General features: G+C 45.3%; 2 protein-coding genes across 3 annotated transcripts in view; one reads left to right on the top strand and one right to left on the bottom strand.

The window, feature by feature from the left end:
* Positions 1-16,695, bottom strand: part of TP53TG5 (TP53 target 5) — a 53,202-nt gene that overhangs the window by 23,400 nt on the left and 13,107 nt on the right. Inside the window, exon 1 of one of the 2 annotated variants that reach the window (XR_003852825.1) lies at positions 5,521-5,629. The exons of the other annotated variant lie outside the window; for it this stretch is intronic. The gene's annotated coding sequence lies outside the window, so the exon portion shown is untranslated. Of the gene's footprint in view, positions 1-5,520; positions 5,630-16,695 lie in introns of those variants that run through there. 2 annotated transcript variants of the gene reach the window in all.
* CTRC (chymotrypsin C) lies at positions 5,386-15,749 on the top strand. The gene is made up of 8 exons (XM_029578326.1): positions 5,386-5,479; positions 6,658-6,746; positions 6,838-6,935; positions 8,155-8,277; positions 11,236-11,372; positions 12,718-12,863; positions 14,718-14,870; positions 15,647-15,749. Exons 1-8 carry the CDS (start codon positions 5,440-5,442, stop codon positions 15,662-15,664), a joined length of 804 nt encoding a protein of 267 aa, XP_029434186.1. The 5' UTR covers positions 5,386-5,439; the 3' UTR covers positions 15,665-15,749.

The raw sequence follows: 16,695 nt of genomic DNA, 5'->3' as shown, positions 1-16,695 counted from the left end.
CTTCTCCCTTCTTTCCCACCTTTTGGATGTCTTCAACCAGATCTCTGTCAAGCTCTTCCTTTTGATTTGGAGGCCTGTAAACCACTCCAATATAGATGGATGCCCCATCATCTTTTTTTAAGTCGGCCCATAGTGCTTTTTCATTACCCCATCTTCCTTGCAGCTCAGATGCTTGGATATTGTTTCTGACATAAAGAGCCACATCTCCCCCTTTTCTATCCACTCTGTCCTTCCTTAACAAGTTATAGCCCAGTATTGCCATATCCCAATCAATACAAAGACTGTATCAATGACTTTTGTAAAATTTTAAATCCTTTTAGACTTTTCCAGTATTTTTAATGCTTTCAGATTATTGGAATTCTGTTGGTCTCTCAATATTAAATATATACTGACCAGATTTCAATTCAACTTTAAAGAATATCTCAGTCTTACCTACTGGCAATTTGATATTGCTAAAATGTTCCCTAAAGTATATATTCCCTCTATCCTTAGGTTGCCATCTAACTCAAGTCACCCCAAAGAGGCTGATGCAGTTCTGGTTTTGTCACATTATATGCATGGAGGCGAAATCTTACTTTTTCTTAGAGAAATCAGAAATGCAAAATCGGGCTGCCTTCTACTGAGGCAAAACCAACTTGGGTCAGGATGAGGTGTCAATATCTGAGTTAAACTGTCTCTTGAATTACCATTTGAATGTTTCAGCCACCACAAATTTTTAAGTGTGTTAGGTTGTCAAGAGGATATGTGTATTCTGGTTTGTTCCAATATTTTCCCTAAAAGTGACATCCAAGAAAAAGATGCATAGAACCCTCTGGAGCTGGGCACCTTTTTTTTTTTTTTTTTTTTTTTAGAAAAGGGTACGTAATTTAGCAAATCCACTTTGTGTTTGAGTATGTCATTCCTTTTGAAGGTTAAGAACATTTAGAACAAATGTTCTGTTCCCAAGCCGATGTGAATAAAAGCATTTGTGTCTGAAATGGGGGACCTTGACATGTGCGACATCGAAAGCGGCTCAAATTCCTGTCAAAAATAAACCATGAGAGAAGAATCCAGATTGATTTCACATAGGTGATGTTTTGAGGGCTTGCCATTGTGTTTTAATTTAAATAGTGAAGAATAGCGATAACCATGCAGGTCGTTAATTGCCTTCCTAATAGCAGCATCAGCACAAGAAGGCTCGGAACAGAGCAGATGAGCGATAAATTCCAATTACAGAACATGGGGGGGGGGGGGAGGCAATTTTCTTACTGGCCCCAGTGTTGCAAAGTCTGAAAGTACTTTTTGACCTGTGCGCCCGGTGCTAGTTTTTAAAGTAAAAGTACACCTGCAGTTTTAATTTGAAAATTTACTAAAGCAGAAAAGAAGCCGTGCAATCCACTTATGCAGCCTCCTTTGTGCTTTTGAAAATACAAAGCATGAGCGTGTTGTGAGCTCTGCCTCCAGATGTGGGTAAAAGTACACGGGGAGTACAGGCAGGCATCTTCCAACAGCCCCTTTCCTTGGGTAAAATGTTTTAAAGATGGCCCTCCACGGGAAATGTCTTCTGCTGAGACTATAAACATAGATCCAGAGATGAGAAACTAACAGTGTTTTGGAAGTTAGATTAGATTACTTTTACATCCCTCCATGCCATTTCGTATGGAGAGAAACGTTTTGTTCAGCAGTGATGCCATCACTGGGCATGCATTTTTTTTTTTTTTTTTTGGTCAATTCCATACCTGCTCGTTGAGGACTCCTCTTACTTTTTCATCTTTCTCAAGTTACTGCCGTTTTCCCAAATGTGCGCTGTTATGTTGAAGGAGCCCTACCATTTGGGCTAATCCTACCACAAGAAGCTGCTACAGGGCAGAGAAGCATATCAACCAAAGACAAATCTAACATGCGTTAAGTGGTAACAGACCTTTCTTGTCTTTAAAAATTTGCTTTGGGTTGCTATGCTTCTTGTAAAACGTGGGCAACGTCGCCTGGCTCATGCTGACGTTTGATGTCTGCTGCATTCATGAAATGGACTGATGGCGACATTCTTTCTTAGGATGCTGTGAACGCCTTAAGTGCATGACAGAACTAATAAACTATTATAGAATTAATAGATGTTTATTTGTTTTGCCTCTCATAAGTATTGTTGGCTCTTGGTCGCCTTTTCAAAAAGGATTTTTTTTTAATAGATGTTGGAATGCTAGCCCTGTAAGGAGTGCCTCCAGGCCCTCTAACTGCTGGATCTTTAAGAGGCTGACTCAGATGGGACATGATCCTGCTGCTAGAGATGGGAGTCTGAGTCCAAAAGTTGAGGGGACACGGGTCCTCTCCCTCTACCCCTCCAGTCCTACTCGTGGCTACACCTCTTGTTTGCAGTGCAAATTACGAGTATATATTATTGCCATTTAAACAGTGGCACAAATACCTACAGTACCTGAATGTAAACTGATGTGAGGTGTCAGATCGAATGTTGGTATATAAAATTAGATAAATCATTTAATAGAAAAAGAAAATGTTGCTTTCCAAATACTTACTGAAATCCATGTTATGACCATTACTACATTATGTTAATATTTACTTATATGCTGCAATATGTTAAAGACCCTAAGCAGCTCACAATAAAGCATACATAATTATAAACATACATTTTAAAACAAGAATAAAATAACAATATAAAACAGTATTAAAACACATGCAAATAAAATGGGCAGTATAATATCTAATTCAACATTCAAGGATTAAGAAAACGCCTGTGCAAAAATCGGTATCTAGAAATTTTCTAAAGCCATATTGGCAACGTCTACAATACTTGTCTTAAGCTGATGTAAAACAAGTTTTTTGTCAGGAAAGACTAGGAAAAAATGGGTCTAAAATTTGAAAAATCATTTTGATCCAACCCTAGTTTTTTCAAAAGTGGTTGGACAGCTGCTAATTTAAAAGGGCCAGGGATTGACCCCTTGGACAAGGAAAGATTGACCAAAAGGCTAATTGATGGAGGAATACTCTCCCCAGATATTCTTAACAAGTTTGCCCTACAAATTTAATGGGCAATTAGAAGTATTCATAGTGCTGATAATCTGGGAGATTTCTAGGGCCTGATGACAGTTGGAGAGAGTCCCATTTAGATACAAATGCATTAGTATCATCATTAGTTATATTTGGATGGTTATTAAAAGTCTAATTTTAGAGCTAAAAACTCATAAATGCATCACCATCAAAAGAACTAGAGAAGCTAGAAGAGCTTTCAGATAGACTTCACATTGTCAATTTATGTGAAATAAGATTTTGGGGTTATTTCCAGCCGCTTGGATCAGTGATGGTAAGCAGATAACGCTTTGTATGGTGCTAAATTATCTGCAGATTCTTTGCACCACTAACGTTTGAGCTTCCTGAGTTGTTCTGGCATGGATCTAAGCTCAGATGTCATCCATTTATTAGATGTTTTCACTTTAGTCCCTACACTACCTACGTGAAGGCTATCGAACATTTTGCAGCATATCCTTCCGAGCGGAAAGTGCAGAGTTGCAATCTGAATAAGAGGTTAAGTTTAATTTTTCTTCTAACATTAAGATAACATCTGTATCAACTTGCCCTCAGACAGTAAATTGTTGATTATCTTGTGGGTATACATCTATCTTGGTATTGAAACTTGATGAAGTCTCTGTTAAAAAAAAAACCCAAAAAAAACCAAACCTAAATCCAGTGTATTTCCAGCAGAATGCATTGGGCCTGTAGAGACTTGAACCCAACCAAGACTCCTCACAATCAGGCCGATACAGTACAGTGCGCTCCGGCGGAGCACAGCACACTGTTAACCCACGTTTGTATGCACGTTTCTGACGCACTAGCTTTAACCCTTACCCTTTACCTCTCTATTATCTGAGAGAGTAAATAACCAATTTACATTAACTTGTTCAAGTTCTTTCTTATTTTTTCAGGTTTTTAAATGCATTAGTAGGCAAAATGAGTTTTGCTCCTTCTTATGTTGATAATTAAGCCATCCACACAGGGAACGTAACTTTGTAAGTTGTAGACAACTTATGGGCAAATACATTACACCAGTTTTTGAAAGGGAGCCTAAGCATGCACATTCGCTTAGAAAATTATCCCCGTCAATCCTATCTAAATTACTCCCGCTACCTGGAGCACGGAAATTTTCCATGTAAACCTGTGCTCGTGCTTTTAAAGTAGAAAAAAACCCCATGCCTGTAGGTGAAACTGCCTTCCTGCAGTCCCCAGGCAGCCTCCATGAGAACTTGTGTTTGTTTCCCCACACGGCAGGTGGGCTATTTTATGAAACCCCCATTTCTGCATGTGAACGTTGTTGTATTTTATTTAATACTACAGAAATGCTTTTTGAAAATTGCAAAAAAACCCAAGGTATCACCTCACTGCAATATTTTGAAAAACTTATTATAGACTTTGTGCTGAGAAAAAATCTCTAGAACCATTCTAATGAGTGTAATATGAATGCATGTTATCCACCATCACAGTGGAAAAATTTATGGGAAGGGTGAGGAAGGTTTCATACAACTTTGTAACATCGCATCCAGCGACGTGTAGTGGTTTTAATCACGAAAATTGCAGCATAATAGGCTAATGCCTGGCCTGAGGCAGTCTTTAAGAATGCTCACTTGTTTTTGTATAAGGAACTGAGCAATATTCAGTCATTTTTTGTTTTTTATACTCTGTTATTGGTGTAAAAAATGATACGAAGGCGAGAGAGAATGGATTCTGCAATAATAGACCAGTTCTGCGGCTGGAGCCCTTTAGAACTGTCTGGAGAGCAGCTACAAGAGTAATAAGGTCCTGGATAGGACTAGGACGGGCCTTATGACCTGTGTCAGACATGGGGAAACAGCGCAATCTGTGTTGGACTGGGATGGTATTGTAATGTATTTCTCTTCTGTTTATTAGACAAAAAGCAAGCCACTTACAGTGAGCAATCATCCTACAATTTAATCCAAACTATTATACAGGTTTGTTGTTCTTATTTTAACTTAGACTAGAGAAGCCTCCTCGTCAATGGAAAACTTGCATGAGTGGGGGGGCTATTCCACCAGGAGGCATCCCCCCGGCACCTCCACCCCAAGCGGAGTGAATGTGGAACTAGAGGGCCTGGAAGGCTTCAGCAGGACGTTTTTTTTAATTATCGTTCATCCGGTCTACATATTTTAGTTCCAAGGAAAGTGCCGTGAATCACAAACGTGTGTTCTTTTTCTACCTTATTGATAAGGGTTAGTTTATTCTTCCCTACCTGGTTTTTTTTTTTCTATCAGTACTGGAATGTTTATAATGTGCTGCTTTCAGGGTTTCCCAAGGGCAGGTGCAGCTTTTTATCGTGTGCTGTTGAACTAATGGCTGCTGCTGTCCTTGGCTTGGGGGTCAGGAAAGGTGAGGAAACCCTATAAATACAAACCGAGCCAGAGCTGGGTCCCCAGGATCTGCAAACCCAACCTCACAATGTTCAGGTGGCTTCTCGTTGCTGTGCTCGTGGGCTGTGGTAAGTTTTGGGGGTTTTATTTTGGTTTTTTTGCTTCTAACCTGTCGCCGTGAACATCATCTTGTTGCTTTCCCAGGCCTTTCCGGCGTCTTGCTGGAGGTCTGCCGGTTTTGGTTGCTAGATACGTCCAGGCCTCCATGGCGTGCCGAGAGTGTTGGAGAGACCTGCAAAATGCCAGCAAGCAAAGGGTAGAAAAAAAAAATGAGGCTCCAAGAAAAAATGGAGATGGTCTACAACAACTAGGGGGGAAATTTGGAGGGCTAAAGTTAAAAAAAATAAATAAATAAACTTCCCCCATGTGAAATCCATGGCAATATTTGGAGGTTCTGTCAGAATAGATCTCTTTTTCTGTTGGAGGTTTATAGTCCTTCTGGTAGACCTGCCAGGTCACATAATTATAGTGAAATGTTGTGACGACTCCGTGAAAAAAGTGATAATATGGGTGATCCATTTATGTGCCATTTACACAGATAAGAAATCCATTGCTCCCTTCTTCAGTACCCATCATTTCAAAATTAGAGCAAGGGCGATAAGGGCAGAGAGAGAATAATTTCTTCTGCTCAAAATAAGGGTCTCATCCTTCTAAGGAAGGTTGCTGAACAGGCGACGCGGATTCAAATGACCTTTCGAAGGTTAGTGCAACACTTTGCTGGCGTGCAAGAGAAGGGCAAGCCGAGACATGTGATGATAACGGGTCCAGAGCTCCCCTCCCCACCCAAAAAAAGCCCACTAGCCCTGGGGTCACACGCTGCGGTTGGACTGAAGGATGACCAGACTCCTCCTTCTGAGCCTGGTGTGGAGAGAGGGAGAGGTTCTGCGGGCACCGGGAACCCTTCCGATTCTCCGGTACCACAGAGTCAGGCTGCGCTTCTAACAGCATTGAAAGGAAGGCACTGCCTACCGCAGGGGTCGTTCTCGCTTTGTGTCTAGGCCGTGGGCCCTAAGTCTTTTCAACACATAGGGCCTTGCTAAGCTTTGAATCCACAGGTGGCATTGTGCTAACTCTCTTACTCCCATGATACGATGAGTGAATTTGGGATAGTCTTTACCCACCTCCCGCCCCTCCCCCTCCAAAAAAAAAACCCAAAAAACCCCAACCAATTTAGAGGGTTGTACCTATTGCTTTCACTTTGTGCCTGTTTCTAACATTGCGGCTTCTGTTTCACGCCGTCTCCCAGCCTACAGTTGTGGCGTGCCAGCCTACGCGCCCATTATGAGCAGGGTGGTAGGAGGAGAAGATGTAAGACCGCACAGCTGGCCCTGGCAGGTAACTGGGGGGGGGGGGGGGGGAATGCTGATTTCAACGCTGGCAAAGGAGAATAGGGAATTGGCTCTTACGTCTTTCTCTTGAATTTCAGATCTCTCTTCAGTATGCCAAAGGTGACCTGTGGGGCCACACCTGCGGGGGGACCCTCATTGCCACCAACTGGGTCTTAACCGCTGCCCACTGCATCAGGTAATGACTGCTGCCACCCACGGAAGGGGCACAGGACGCTACATCCGCACCTTTTTCTCTCCCATTTTTCCTTTTCCTGACTGGGCGGCCACTTCAAAGCGGATTACGTTCAGGCACCGTCGCTCAGCATTTCCTTGACCTCAGAGGGCTCACAATCTTAAGGGCCTGATTTTTGAAGGCTTTTCTTCTGTTCTGCCTCGGTGGTGGTGGCGGTGGGGGAAGCTTGGTAAATCGGTCCCTAAGTTTGTAGCCGAGGCAGTGCAGGCTGAAGTGATTTGCCCCGGGTCACGAGGAGCGGCAGCGGGGATTTTAAAGCCCGGCCTTTCCTGCTTTGCAGCCCTGCTGCTCCTCCTCCGCTTGCTGTGAAGGCATTTGCTGTTCGTTTTTCATTTGGGTGATTTTTTCAAAGAAAAACCGCACATTTTACACAAGAAGGCTGAAGGATATGCAAAAGGAAGAACAGGTAAAGGTAACCTCCCTCCTTCTCGGCATTTAGACATCCCCTACAGGTAGGAAGAATTGCTCTTTGCAATTTAATCGCAACTCATGGTGCAGTCAGTCCCAAAGGCTTTGGATAAAGCACATTATTTACTGTGTTTCTCGTTTTGAGTGTTTATAAAGATGCTTAAGATGTGGTTATTAAAGCTGCTGACTAGATTCTTCAACATAGTGTAACGGTTTCTTGGTTTTGTTGCATCCTTTTATGGTCTTCTAGCTTTTTGCCTCCTTTCTTTTAATTCTAATATATTTTTCTTACATTTCCAGTTTTAGGGTTAACAAAAACCCCTGCTCCTTTATATGGCCGCGCCCTATTTTAGGAAGCTTTGTCCCCAAGCTGTTCTTATATTCCTGCTTCATGTGAATCAATGTGACCAGGGCTCTGATTAAGAGCAGGGCAGCAGCACCCCCCCTCCCCCTGATTTACTTAAATTATAATGATGGGAGGGGCTAAGTAGAAGGGAACTTCCAAAACTTGGAAGCTGGAAGATAACATCTGGACAGACCGGTTGTCTTTTCTGCCTGGACAAATCTCATGTTCTAGCCGCCGGTCCATCAGTTAAAATAACGAGGGGGGGACTGATGATTGTTTTGGGATAGGTGGAGCTTTACTCAAGGAACTGTAACCCTGAAGGATCCTCTTTGTGTCAACCCCTGAGAGAAACTGAATCGATTTTCACTTCCTTTTTCTGATCCTTGGTTTTCTTTCCTTTTCATTTAGCAATGGTCGGACTTACCGCGTGGCCTTGGGAAAGCACAATCTCCTGGAAGATGAAGCCGGATCAGTCACGATTGCGCCAGAGACCATCATCGTCCACGAGAAATGGAACTCCCTCTTTATCATGTAATTCCACTGACAAGCGGGGCCGATGCAATACGGTGCGCTCAGCCGAGGGCGCTCTTTAACCCGCAGCCGGACGCGGGTTGTGCAGGGCAACCTAATCCCCTTATGCAATATCCCCTTATGAATACTTACGCAATAAGGGGATTAGCGCCTCCGTGGTGGAGGCGCTAATCCCCTTATTGCGTCCTTATTGCGTCCAACGCGCAGCGAAACTAATAACGCTCATCACATGCAAATGCACGTTGATGAGGCTATTAGTTACCCGAAATTAAAAAAAAAAAAAAAAAAAAAAGTGCGTTCAATACCCACATTTTTGCACTCAGAAAAATGCAATATTAAGTAGGAAGAATGAAAGATTTAAAGAAAAAAAAAGTGCCGGCAGTCAGATTCGGGAAATGGACGCTCAGTTAACCTGCATCCGTTTTCCGAACCCGTTGCTGTACGCTGATTTAGAAAACGGTTGCCAATAGATTCAGCATCCATTTTCTAAACCGGCGGACGGCCACGGACAGCCGGCCTCTCCCGTGCGCCCGCTGTCAAGGAGGCCCCAGGAGTGTGCAATTGACCCCAGCACCTCCTTGACAGCGTGGCCCTTAATTAGAATATTGCATGGCACCCCCATGAGAGGTGCCTGGGGGGGGGGTGTTAGGAAAGCGGGCGCCGAATACTCAGCGCCCGCTTTCTGAGCAGTTTAATTGCATCTGCCTTGATGCTTCCGATTTGCTGTCATTACCGCGCCAGTCCTCATCCTTCATTTTGCCGGTCAGGCTGGCACCTGCATAGTAAAAGACAAAGACTAATTAATGCAAATTCCACCGTTCTGGAGTATTGATCCAGCTTAGCTAAACTGGAACAGAAAGGAGCTGGAGTCATTGTAATATCAGGTATTCATTTACGATTGTGTCTGTCGATCTGTTTGTGTCATTGCTTCAGCAAGAAAACCAGAGAAGCGAGTGGGATAAACTTTGAGGTTGCAGGCTGGGGGAAGGTAGCATGGTCAAATGCGACAGTCAAAGTGCTGTGTCTGTGTGTGTGGGGGGGAGGGTCATTGTGTTAGCATTCGCTTCTGTTTTGTTGCCTTAAGTTCTGGTGGTTGATAATGCCTGCCACTTGCTGCTAGCTGAACTGACCAGGGCTCATGTGCGGGAAAACCTGTTACCTCACAGAAAGGTGCGCCACTCCCACTCCCCAGGTGTGGGAATACGCACACAGTCCATAAAACTTTACCGGCCAATACAGAACGGTGCGCTTGGCACCAAGCCGCACATTTTACTCTCGGAAATGAACGTCTATCCAAGGGCCGGCATTAACTTTGAAAGCTCCGGGAAAAGTGTACAGAAAAGCAGAAAAAAAAACTGCCTAAGTCGGAGGCATCAAAAAAAATCAAAATCCGTCGGCTGGTCAGTGGGTTCGAAAACGGATGCTCAGTTTTCCCGGCGTCCTTTCTCTGAACCCGTGGCTGTCAGCAGGTTCGAAAACCGACACTGATGCAATTGAGCGGCGGATGTCAGAGCCACTGACAGCTGCTGCTTCCGCTAATAAGAGGCGCTAGGGACATGCGACGGGTGCTCGCTTGTGGAGCACCGGCTCCCCCGCACCTCTTATTGCTTTGCCCTGTGTGTCAGCAGCACAGCAAGCCTTGCCTAAGGATGTTGGACCTCTCTGACCGAAGGCAGCCTGTGCTCGTCACGCTTGACTGACCGGGAATCTTAAGTTTTCCCCAGTCGGGTTGGCTTTGCAGTATTTGAAACTGACTTGCATTTATAAAACTGATCTAAGAAAAGTTGCCACGAAGTCCATACAGAAGCGTAGCCGGGCAATCATATGCTCGCTCTTTGCAAAGGGGATTTATTGATGGCCAAACATTTTAATACTTAGCAATTTGTGATAGTCAAGACAATCCTAATTCTTGGCACAGAATGGGATGGATTGCGAGACTGAAGTCCCTATTAGTTTTATTAAGATCGGGGATTATGGGTTTGCGTGTTTTGGGCAGGTCCTGCTTCTGAGCTTCCCATTCCACTTCCTCTTGCCTTTGTGTAAGTGGGACTATAGCAAAGGTGAGAATATAACCTGGGATTTTAAGTGGAAGGTTAAGGTGTGAAGCAGCTCCTTTTACAATCTACTTACCGGATTTTATTTTGTTTTTGGTTCTGGCTTTTTTTCCCCCCATTATCTCTTTTTATTTTTTTTTTACGCGAACGGTTTCCAGGTCCTGCTTCCATGGCCCCACCCTGAGCTCATGCTGGGTGATTATTCTGCAGTCAGGCACCGTGGGATAAGGGATGATGATGCCAGCCTGGGTTTCTGCGAATGCTGGGACAACAGCTCCTGGGGGATTTTTTTCCTTTGCGCCATAACAGAAAAGTAGTTGAGAGCCGGTCAGCACCACTGATGTGTAGGGCCCGATTCACGAAGGCCTCCCCTCCCCCCATTCTGTTTCAATGGGGGAGGGGGAGAGAGAGAGCTTAGGAAACCTGGCCCTTGTCTGCCTGTAGAACAATGTAAATAGTAGAAAAGGAAGTATATTAAAAGTGGTACAAATATTATTCAGTTGATTAAAGCTAAGATTTGCTAAGTGAGACCTTTTTTTTTTTTTTATCAATCAGAACAAGTTTAGGTTGCAGATTGAAAACTGGTTGGGGGAGGAGAGGCGGTGTCCTCGTGGCTCCAGGATAGAAAGCAGAAGCCGGTCCTGGTTTTCCAGCTCTTAGAAAGAAAGCAGGAGTGATTCGCCTTATGCCTTCTGTCCAGGAGTCAGTAGCTTGGAAACCTGGAAGCTTTGCCCGGGGATTTACAGCTCTGCTCTCACCCCACCGGCCTGCGCTGGCGTTGGGCTTTCCGTTCAAAAGGTAGCGTGGCTGGGCCTCTGGGAAGGAGCTGGGAAACGAAGCTTCCCTCTCCCATCCATTGTGCCAGGTAATAAGTGAAAACCTCTCCACTTTCTCTCCCTCTCAGCAATGACATCGCCCTCATCAAGCTTTCCGAACACGTGGAGGTGTCCGACACCGTCCAGCCGGCCTGCCTGCCTGCCGATGGAGCCCTGCTGGCCCAGAATTTCCCCTGCTACGTCACCGGGTGGGGGCGCCTGTACAGTAAGAACGCAGCAGCCTTCAGTTAAACTTGCAATTCTGCCAAAGTCTTCGCTCGAGCCGGCGCTGAACCGGGACAGCCGCCTCTGCGCCCGGTCGGGAGCCTTCACTCGGTCCCGGACGGGCACCAGGATGTCCCATGTGTCTTACTTCCTAAGCAATGCTCCTGTGTCCTGCTTTAGGCAAGAATGGGACGCTTCATTGTCCCTTTTTTTTTTCTCAACACTTGGCCTCACGCAGGAAAAGGTTTCACGGGATTTCAGCGATGACTCGCACGGGCAAATCCAGGATTTAAGAAAAGGGTGGGGCAGATGGGTCCTGAGCAGCTCCTTCCAGGTTCCTCTGCATCTTCCTCCCTTCCACCACCGCCCCCCCCTCCCCCCATCTCCTTTCTTTTCATCCTCTCCCCCTCAGTTTTTGGGGCACGATAGTCTGGGCAGAGCACTGGTAGGCCAGCGGGGGGGGAGGGGGGGAGACAGGGACGGGGGGGGGACAGTGGTTCTTTCCTTCACCAGGGCTGCTTCCTTTCTAAGGGAGGGAGCAGGAGCAGCCTCGGAGACTGAGGGGTGGGGGGGGGGGGGTGCACGTGTTCTCTTCCCCACCCTGCTGGCCTGCCGCCCCCCGCCACTCGTCTGACTGCCAGGGAGGAGGACAGATGGGAGAGAGGTCGACCTTAGAAATGGACGCAGCTTTTACCAGGGGGGATATTCTGTTACCTGAGACCGTATCGGTGGGCACCATGGCCTTTGCGGTGCTCTTGGTCATACTGGAAGGCACTAGTAGAGCGGGAGGTGTCGTGCAGCAAAATCACATAGTAGAGGAGGTAAATATATATATATATTTTTTTTTTTTTTTTGTGAAACAGTTTGAGAGCCATGGGTCATGGATGTTTACAAAATGGTGAATCATAAACTGCACATATTGCCAACCTCTTGCAAAACTCTTACGGTTACTCCCCTTACCGGCATGGAACGTCCTTTCCGAAATCATTAGGCCAAGATTGCTCCCTTCCTGGCTTTTAGTGTGGTGATGGGTGCGCGGGGTCCCGGGGAAGGTTAAGAAATTTCCGGTTAAAAACTGCGGATGAGTTTAGACCGGCTTCCTGGGGAGCATCTCCGGAGTTTCTTGGCAGCGGGACTCTCTCGTTTTCTGGCTAGCGTTGCGGAGGCCACATGACCTGGCATCTGATCCTGGAGGAAAAAGTGTCCAATTTAAAAAAAAAAACCAAAACAAGAAACCGACGAGCAAACTTCAAGAAATGTGGGGAAAGTCTGGGATGGGCAGCGGAAGATGCAGGATTGACTTTGTTTCTCCATCTTGAATTTTTTTTTTTCCCCCCCCGTTTTAGCCAACGGTCCCATTGCAGACAACCTTCAGCAGGCCTTGCTGCCAGTGGTCGATCATGCAACCTGCACCCAGAGGGACTGGTGGGGAAGCCAGGTTAAAGCCACCATGGTTTGTGCCGGAGGAGACGGTGTGGTGTCGGGATGCAATGTAAGACTCGCCGAGTCGTGCCTGCCGGCAGCGGGGCAGGAGGGGGAGGGGATGCGGTGAATGTAGCGTTTTGGTCTCCCACTTCCTCGCGTGGGGGGGGAGGGGACTGGGAATATGCACTTATTGCGGTGCTAGTCCTGCATGAGGGTGGTCGGGGGTGTGAGGGAGGAAAAGAAAGGCCTAGACCGTGGTGATTTTCTGCCGTATCACCCCAGGTCACCATCCTGCAACCTTTTTAGACTTGATTCCTTTTCCCCGTTTCAGCTGGAATGGACGGTGGAGGCTCCCACTGGTCCCGTTATTATTATTATTTATTTTTTTAATAAAAATTCCCACTGGGCCCAGACTTCTGCCAAGGAGGGGAAGGAGGGAGGAGAGCAGGGTCACAACTGCCAGATGAGGGAGAAGAAGGAAGAGGGGGGGTTGTAGGGGCAGGGGGAGGAGCAGGGAAGAGTGGAGCTGCTGCCATGGGATTTGAGGAGGGGAGGCGCACAGCCATTTGGAGTTTCAGGATTGCCACCATGAATATGCATGAGAGAGCTTTGCATACCCTGCATCTTTAATGTATGCAGATCTACCTCGTGTGCCTCCAGGGCAGGGAAACGCTGCTTCAGATGAGGGACGCAAGGGCTTAATTTATCCTTTCCTGGCGTGCACGTCCTCTCTGTATGAGTATCTGTGCTCACACACAAGGTTTGGATTTGAATTTGACCTGGACATCTGCTTTTCCTCTGCAGAGAAATTCAGAGGTGACTGGATTGCAAGGGACAAGCTGAGCCAGGCCTGGTTTTACCCTTTCTGCATTTTATGAAAAGCAGGCCCTAGAAACCTGGAGGGGACAGGGGATAAAACCAGGCCTTGGATCACCCTGTCCCTTGTGACACGGCTCTTGTCATCTGGGGGGGCAATGAGCAAGGCTGGCGTGTCTTCTGCAGCACCTGTGTCACCAGGATTCAGGAGGCCCATCCCGGAATGGCAAACGTGCCTTTCTTTCATTTATAACCAGACAAAAATCTTCTATTTCTGTAACGCCCAATAAAGGATTAGAGAGTTCGGTTCTGTGCCCTCATCTTCACTTCTGTTTAAACCTCAAGTTAAAAGCGATGGGTCCATTCATCTTTATTTTGAATTGGATTTTGATCCATCAGATTTCTGTTGCTCTTTTGGGTTTCCAGCAAAGTTGGAACTAGATTTTTTTTTGGGGGGGGGGGGGGCAATGGCATCATGATCCTTTGTTTGCAACCTACCCCGGATTTTCTTCCCTTATTTTTTTTTATTCCCCCCTTCAACTCTCTCCAGAGAGAGCAGCAACGGTCCTCGGCCAGAGGCCACCAACTCGCAGCTCTCTCCAGGACCTGACTGGCCCTAAATCTGGCCACTGAGGGCTGGCAGACACTCCCATCGAGGCTACGAGTTCTGCCTCCGCAGCAGCCCCAGTGCTTGAAGCTTGGTCCCTTGCACAGCAATGGCACAACACCCGAATTACTAGGCCAGTCTGTTAATGCAAACATGTCTGTAGGCATCTGAAAGCACACCAGGTTATTGTTTACATTCAAGTGATCTCTTCATCGCAATTCCTTGGGCAGTCAATGTCAAATTCTGAGCATGGCCAACCCTATTGGAGCTAATGGCCAATCATCTGAGATGCAAAGTCCATACAAGTAAGCACAGCTCAGATGTGGGGAGATGCTGCATATCAGATAAAGATATTTGTACAGCTCATGCCGGCTCCAAGGAATCCTTCTATACTTTTTAAGGGTTATCGGCATTTTGTTATGGTTAAGACTACAATTATTCCCGAATGGAACCCAAAAGAGAGAGCGTTCAGTTGCTTTTCCTTGTGTTTTCTGACAGGGGGATTCTGGGGGCCCTCTGAACTGCCTTGGAGATGACGGTGCTTGGGAAGTGCATGGCATTGTGAGCTTTGGCTCCGGGCTGAGCTGCAACTACGCTAAGAAGCCAACAGTCTTTACCCGCGTGTCTGCCTACATCGACTGGATAAACCAGGTAGGCAAACAGATCCTGCTTCCTCTCATATTTTCGCTGCATTAAAGTTGAGCACAGCAGCATGCCTATAAAGAGGGCACATACCAGTTTATTGTATACATTCAGGTGATCTTTTCAACACAATTCCTTGGGCAGTCAATGTCAAATAAATGCTGAACATGGCCAACTCTATTGGAGCTAACAGCCAATCATCTGAGATGCAAAGGGAAATCTAGTAAAGGACCCTAAGTCCATACATTCCATATGCTGGAGAGTGCCAAAGATATGATTGGAGACTCAGAATTTCAGATCATTTTACAGGTATTGAACATGCCGAATGCTGCCACCAAACGCACAATGCAAGGATGAAATTTCTGGATATTCTAGAGAGTCCCTGTTATGGGTACAAGGCAGGGAGGGCTATTTATTTATTATCAAACACAGTTGTGTCATTTGAACCATCAAAATATAGAGGTCTTTTCTACACTAGGTTGGAGAAGAATGAGCAAAGGGGTATCTTTGAAATGGCCTTTCCCATTTTAATTAGTAAAAAGGGCCGGTCACCAATGCTTGTTGGCCTCTTAAATTCCCGGTTCATAAACTCAGATGGTACATCTTGTTCAGGGGCTTTTGGACCCATTGTGGAGTAATGTGACTCCCCTGGTTATGGAACCTCTTGAGATGTTGGCGCTACCTGGAGGAACATGAGAAGACAGTCTTAGTTGCATAGGGCATATATTTTACTTTATTGTTTTTTTGAGTGGAGATTAATAACACTGTTCCTTCCTCCTTTACAGAAAATTGCTTCTAACTGAGGAAGAAAATCGGTGACATCGTCTTGTTTGTGAACAGAAGATCATGTTGATGATTCTAATAAAGATTTGTTGAAGTGCTTATTGATTTCTTAGCTTATTATTTTTTAGCATATACTTTCCAGAATCTATAACAAAATACCCAAGGGCAGAAGGGAAAAATATAAGAATACAAAAAAGGGAAGTAATTATAAATCAATGCATATAAAATAGAATGGCATGAGATCCTAGAACATCTCACTAGTCAGGAACCATGGAGTAAAGAAAGATTGTGAGGCCAATATTAAAAAAAAAAAAAAAAGCTGAGCACCTAAATTTAGGCTCCTAACTTGGGTACCTATTTTCAGATGAACTTAGTTAGTGTAAGTTTTCAGCAGAAAATGTACTTTTAGGAACCTTAAATTTGTTAGGCTTCTAAACTTAGGCCTGCTATTCATTTGCTACCTAGTTCTGAAAATCGGTGCTAAGCACCTACCTTTGTCCTCCGCCCTAACTCCTCCACTGGGGCCATGCACTGTTTAAGATCCTAGTGAATATAGTGTTACCACTCAGACCTGATTCCACAATAATCAGCAGATATTCAGAAGATAGCGGCCAGGAAAGTTACCTGGATAAACATCTGGCCAGCATATTCTGAGGTGTAGGCCGTGCCGCTGAATATACCCAGATCATTTTTAGTTAGCTGGATACGTTTAGACCTGCTCAATAGCAAGTCTGACTTATCTGGATAAGGATGAATATTTCCACTTACCTTGCAAAGTTAGCCAGATAAGTATCTCCTCCTTGGAACAACCCTGTCCTGCTTAATATTTATCCAGCAAAGTGGCAGCTGATGAATATGGCCAGATATTCAAACACCACCACTTAGCCGGATAATTCCAAACGTATCTGGCTAAATGGCACTGAATATCGACCTCGAGGAGCATAATTTTAGGTTCTCAGCCTTAATAAATATTCACAAGGGCCAATTTAGGAGCCTAGCTCCAAAGGTTAGGGTCCTAAACTCTTTGAAAATTTGACCTTTATATTTCAAA

The sequence above is a fragment of the Rhinatrema bivittatum genome, chromosome 15 (assembly GCF_901001135.1).
Source record: "Rhinatrema bivittatum chromosome 15, aRhiBiv1.1, whole genome shotgun sequence".
Taxonomy (NCBI): domain Eukaryota; kingdom Metazoa; phylum Chordata; class Amphibia; order Gymnophiona; family Rhinatrematidae; genus Rhinatrema; species Rhinatrema bivittatum.
This window is presented reverse-complemented; position numbering and strand designations above follow the sequence as displayed.

Bases quoted from the DNA above. Each gene is read 5' to 3' on its own strand.
- CTRC (XM_029578326.1), top strand. From the start codon at position 5,440: ATGTTCAGGTGGCTTCTCGTTGCTGTGCTCGTGGGCTGTG. The intron at 8,278-11,235 runs GTAATTCCACTG...TCTCCCTCTCAG, and splicing joins TGGAACTCCCTCTTTATCAT to CAATGACATCGCCCTCATCA. The intron at 12,864-14,717 runs GTAAGACTCGCC...GTTTTCTGACAG, and splicing joins GTGTGGTGTCGGGATGCAAT to GGGGATTCTGGGGGCCCTCT.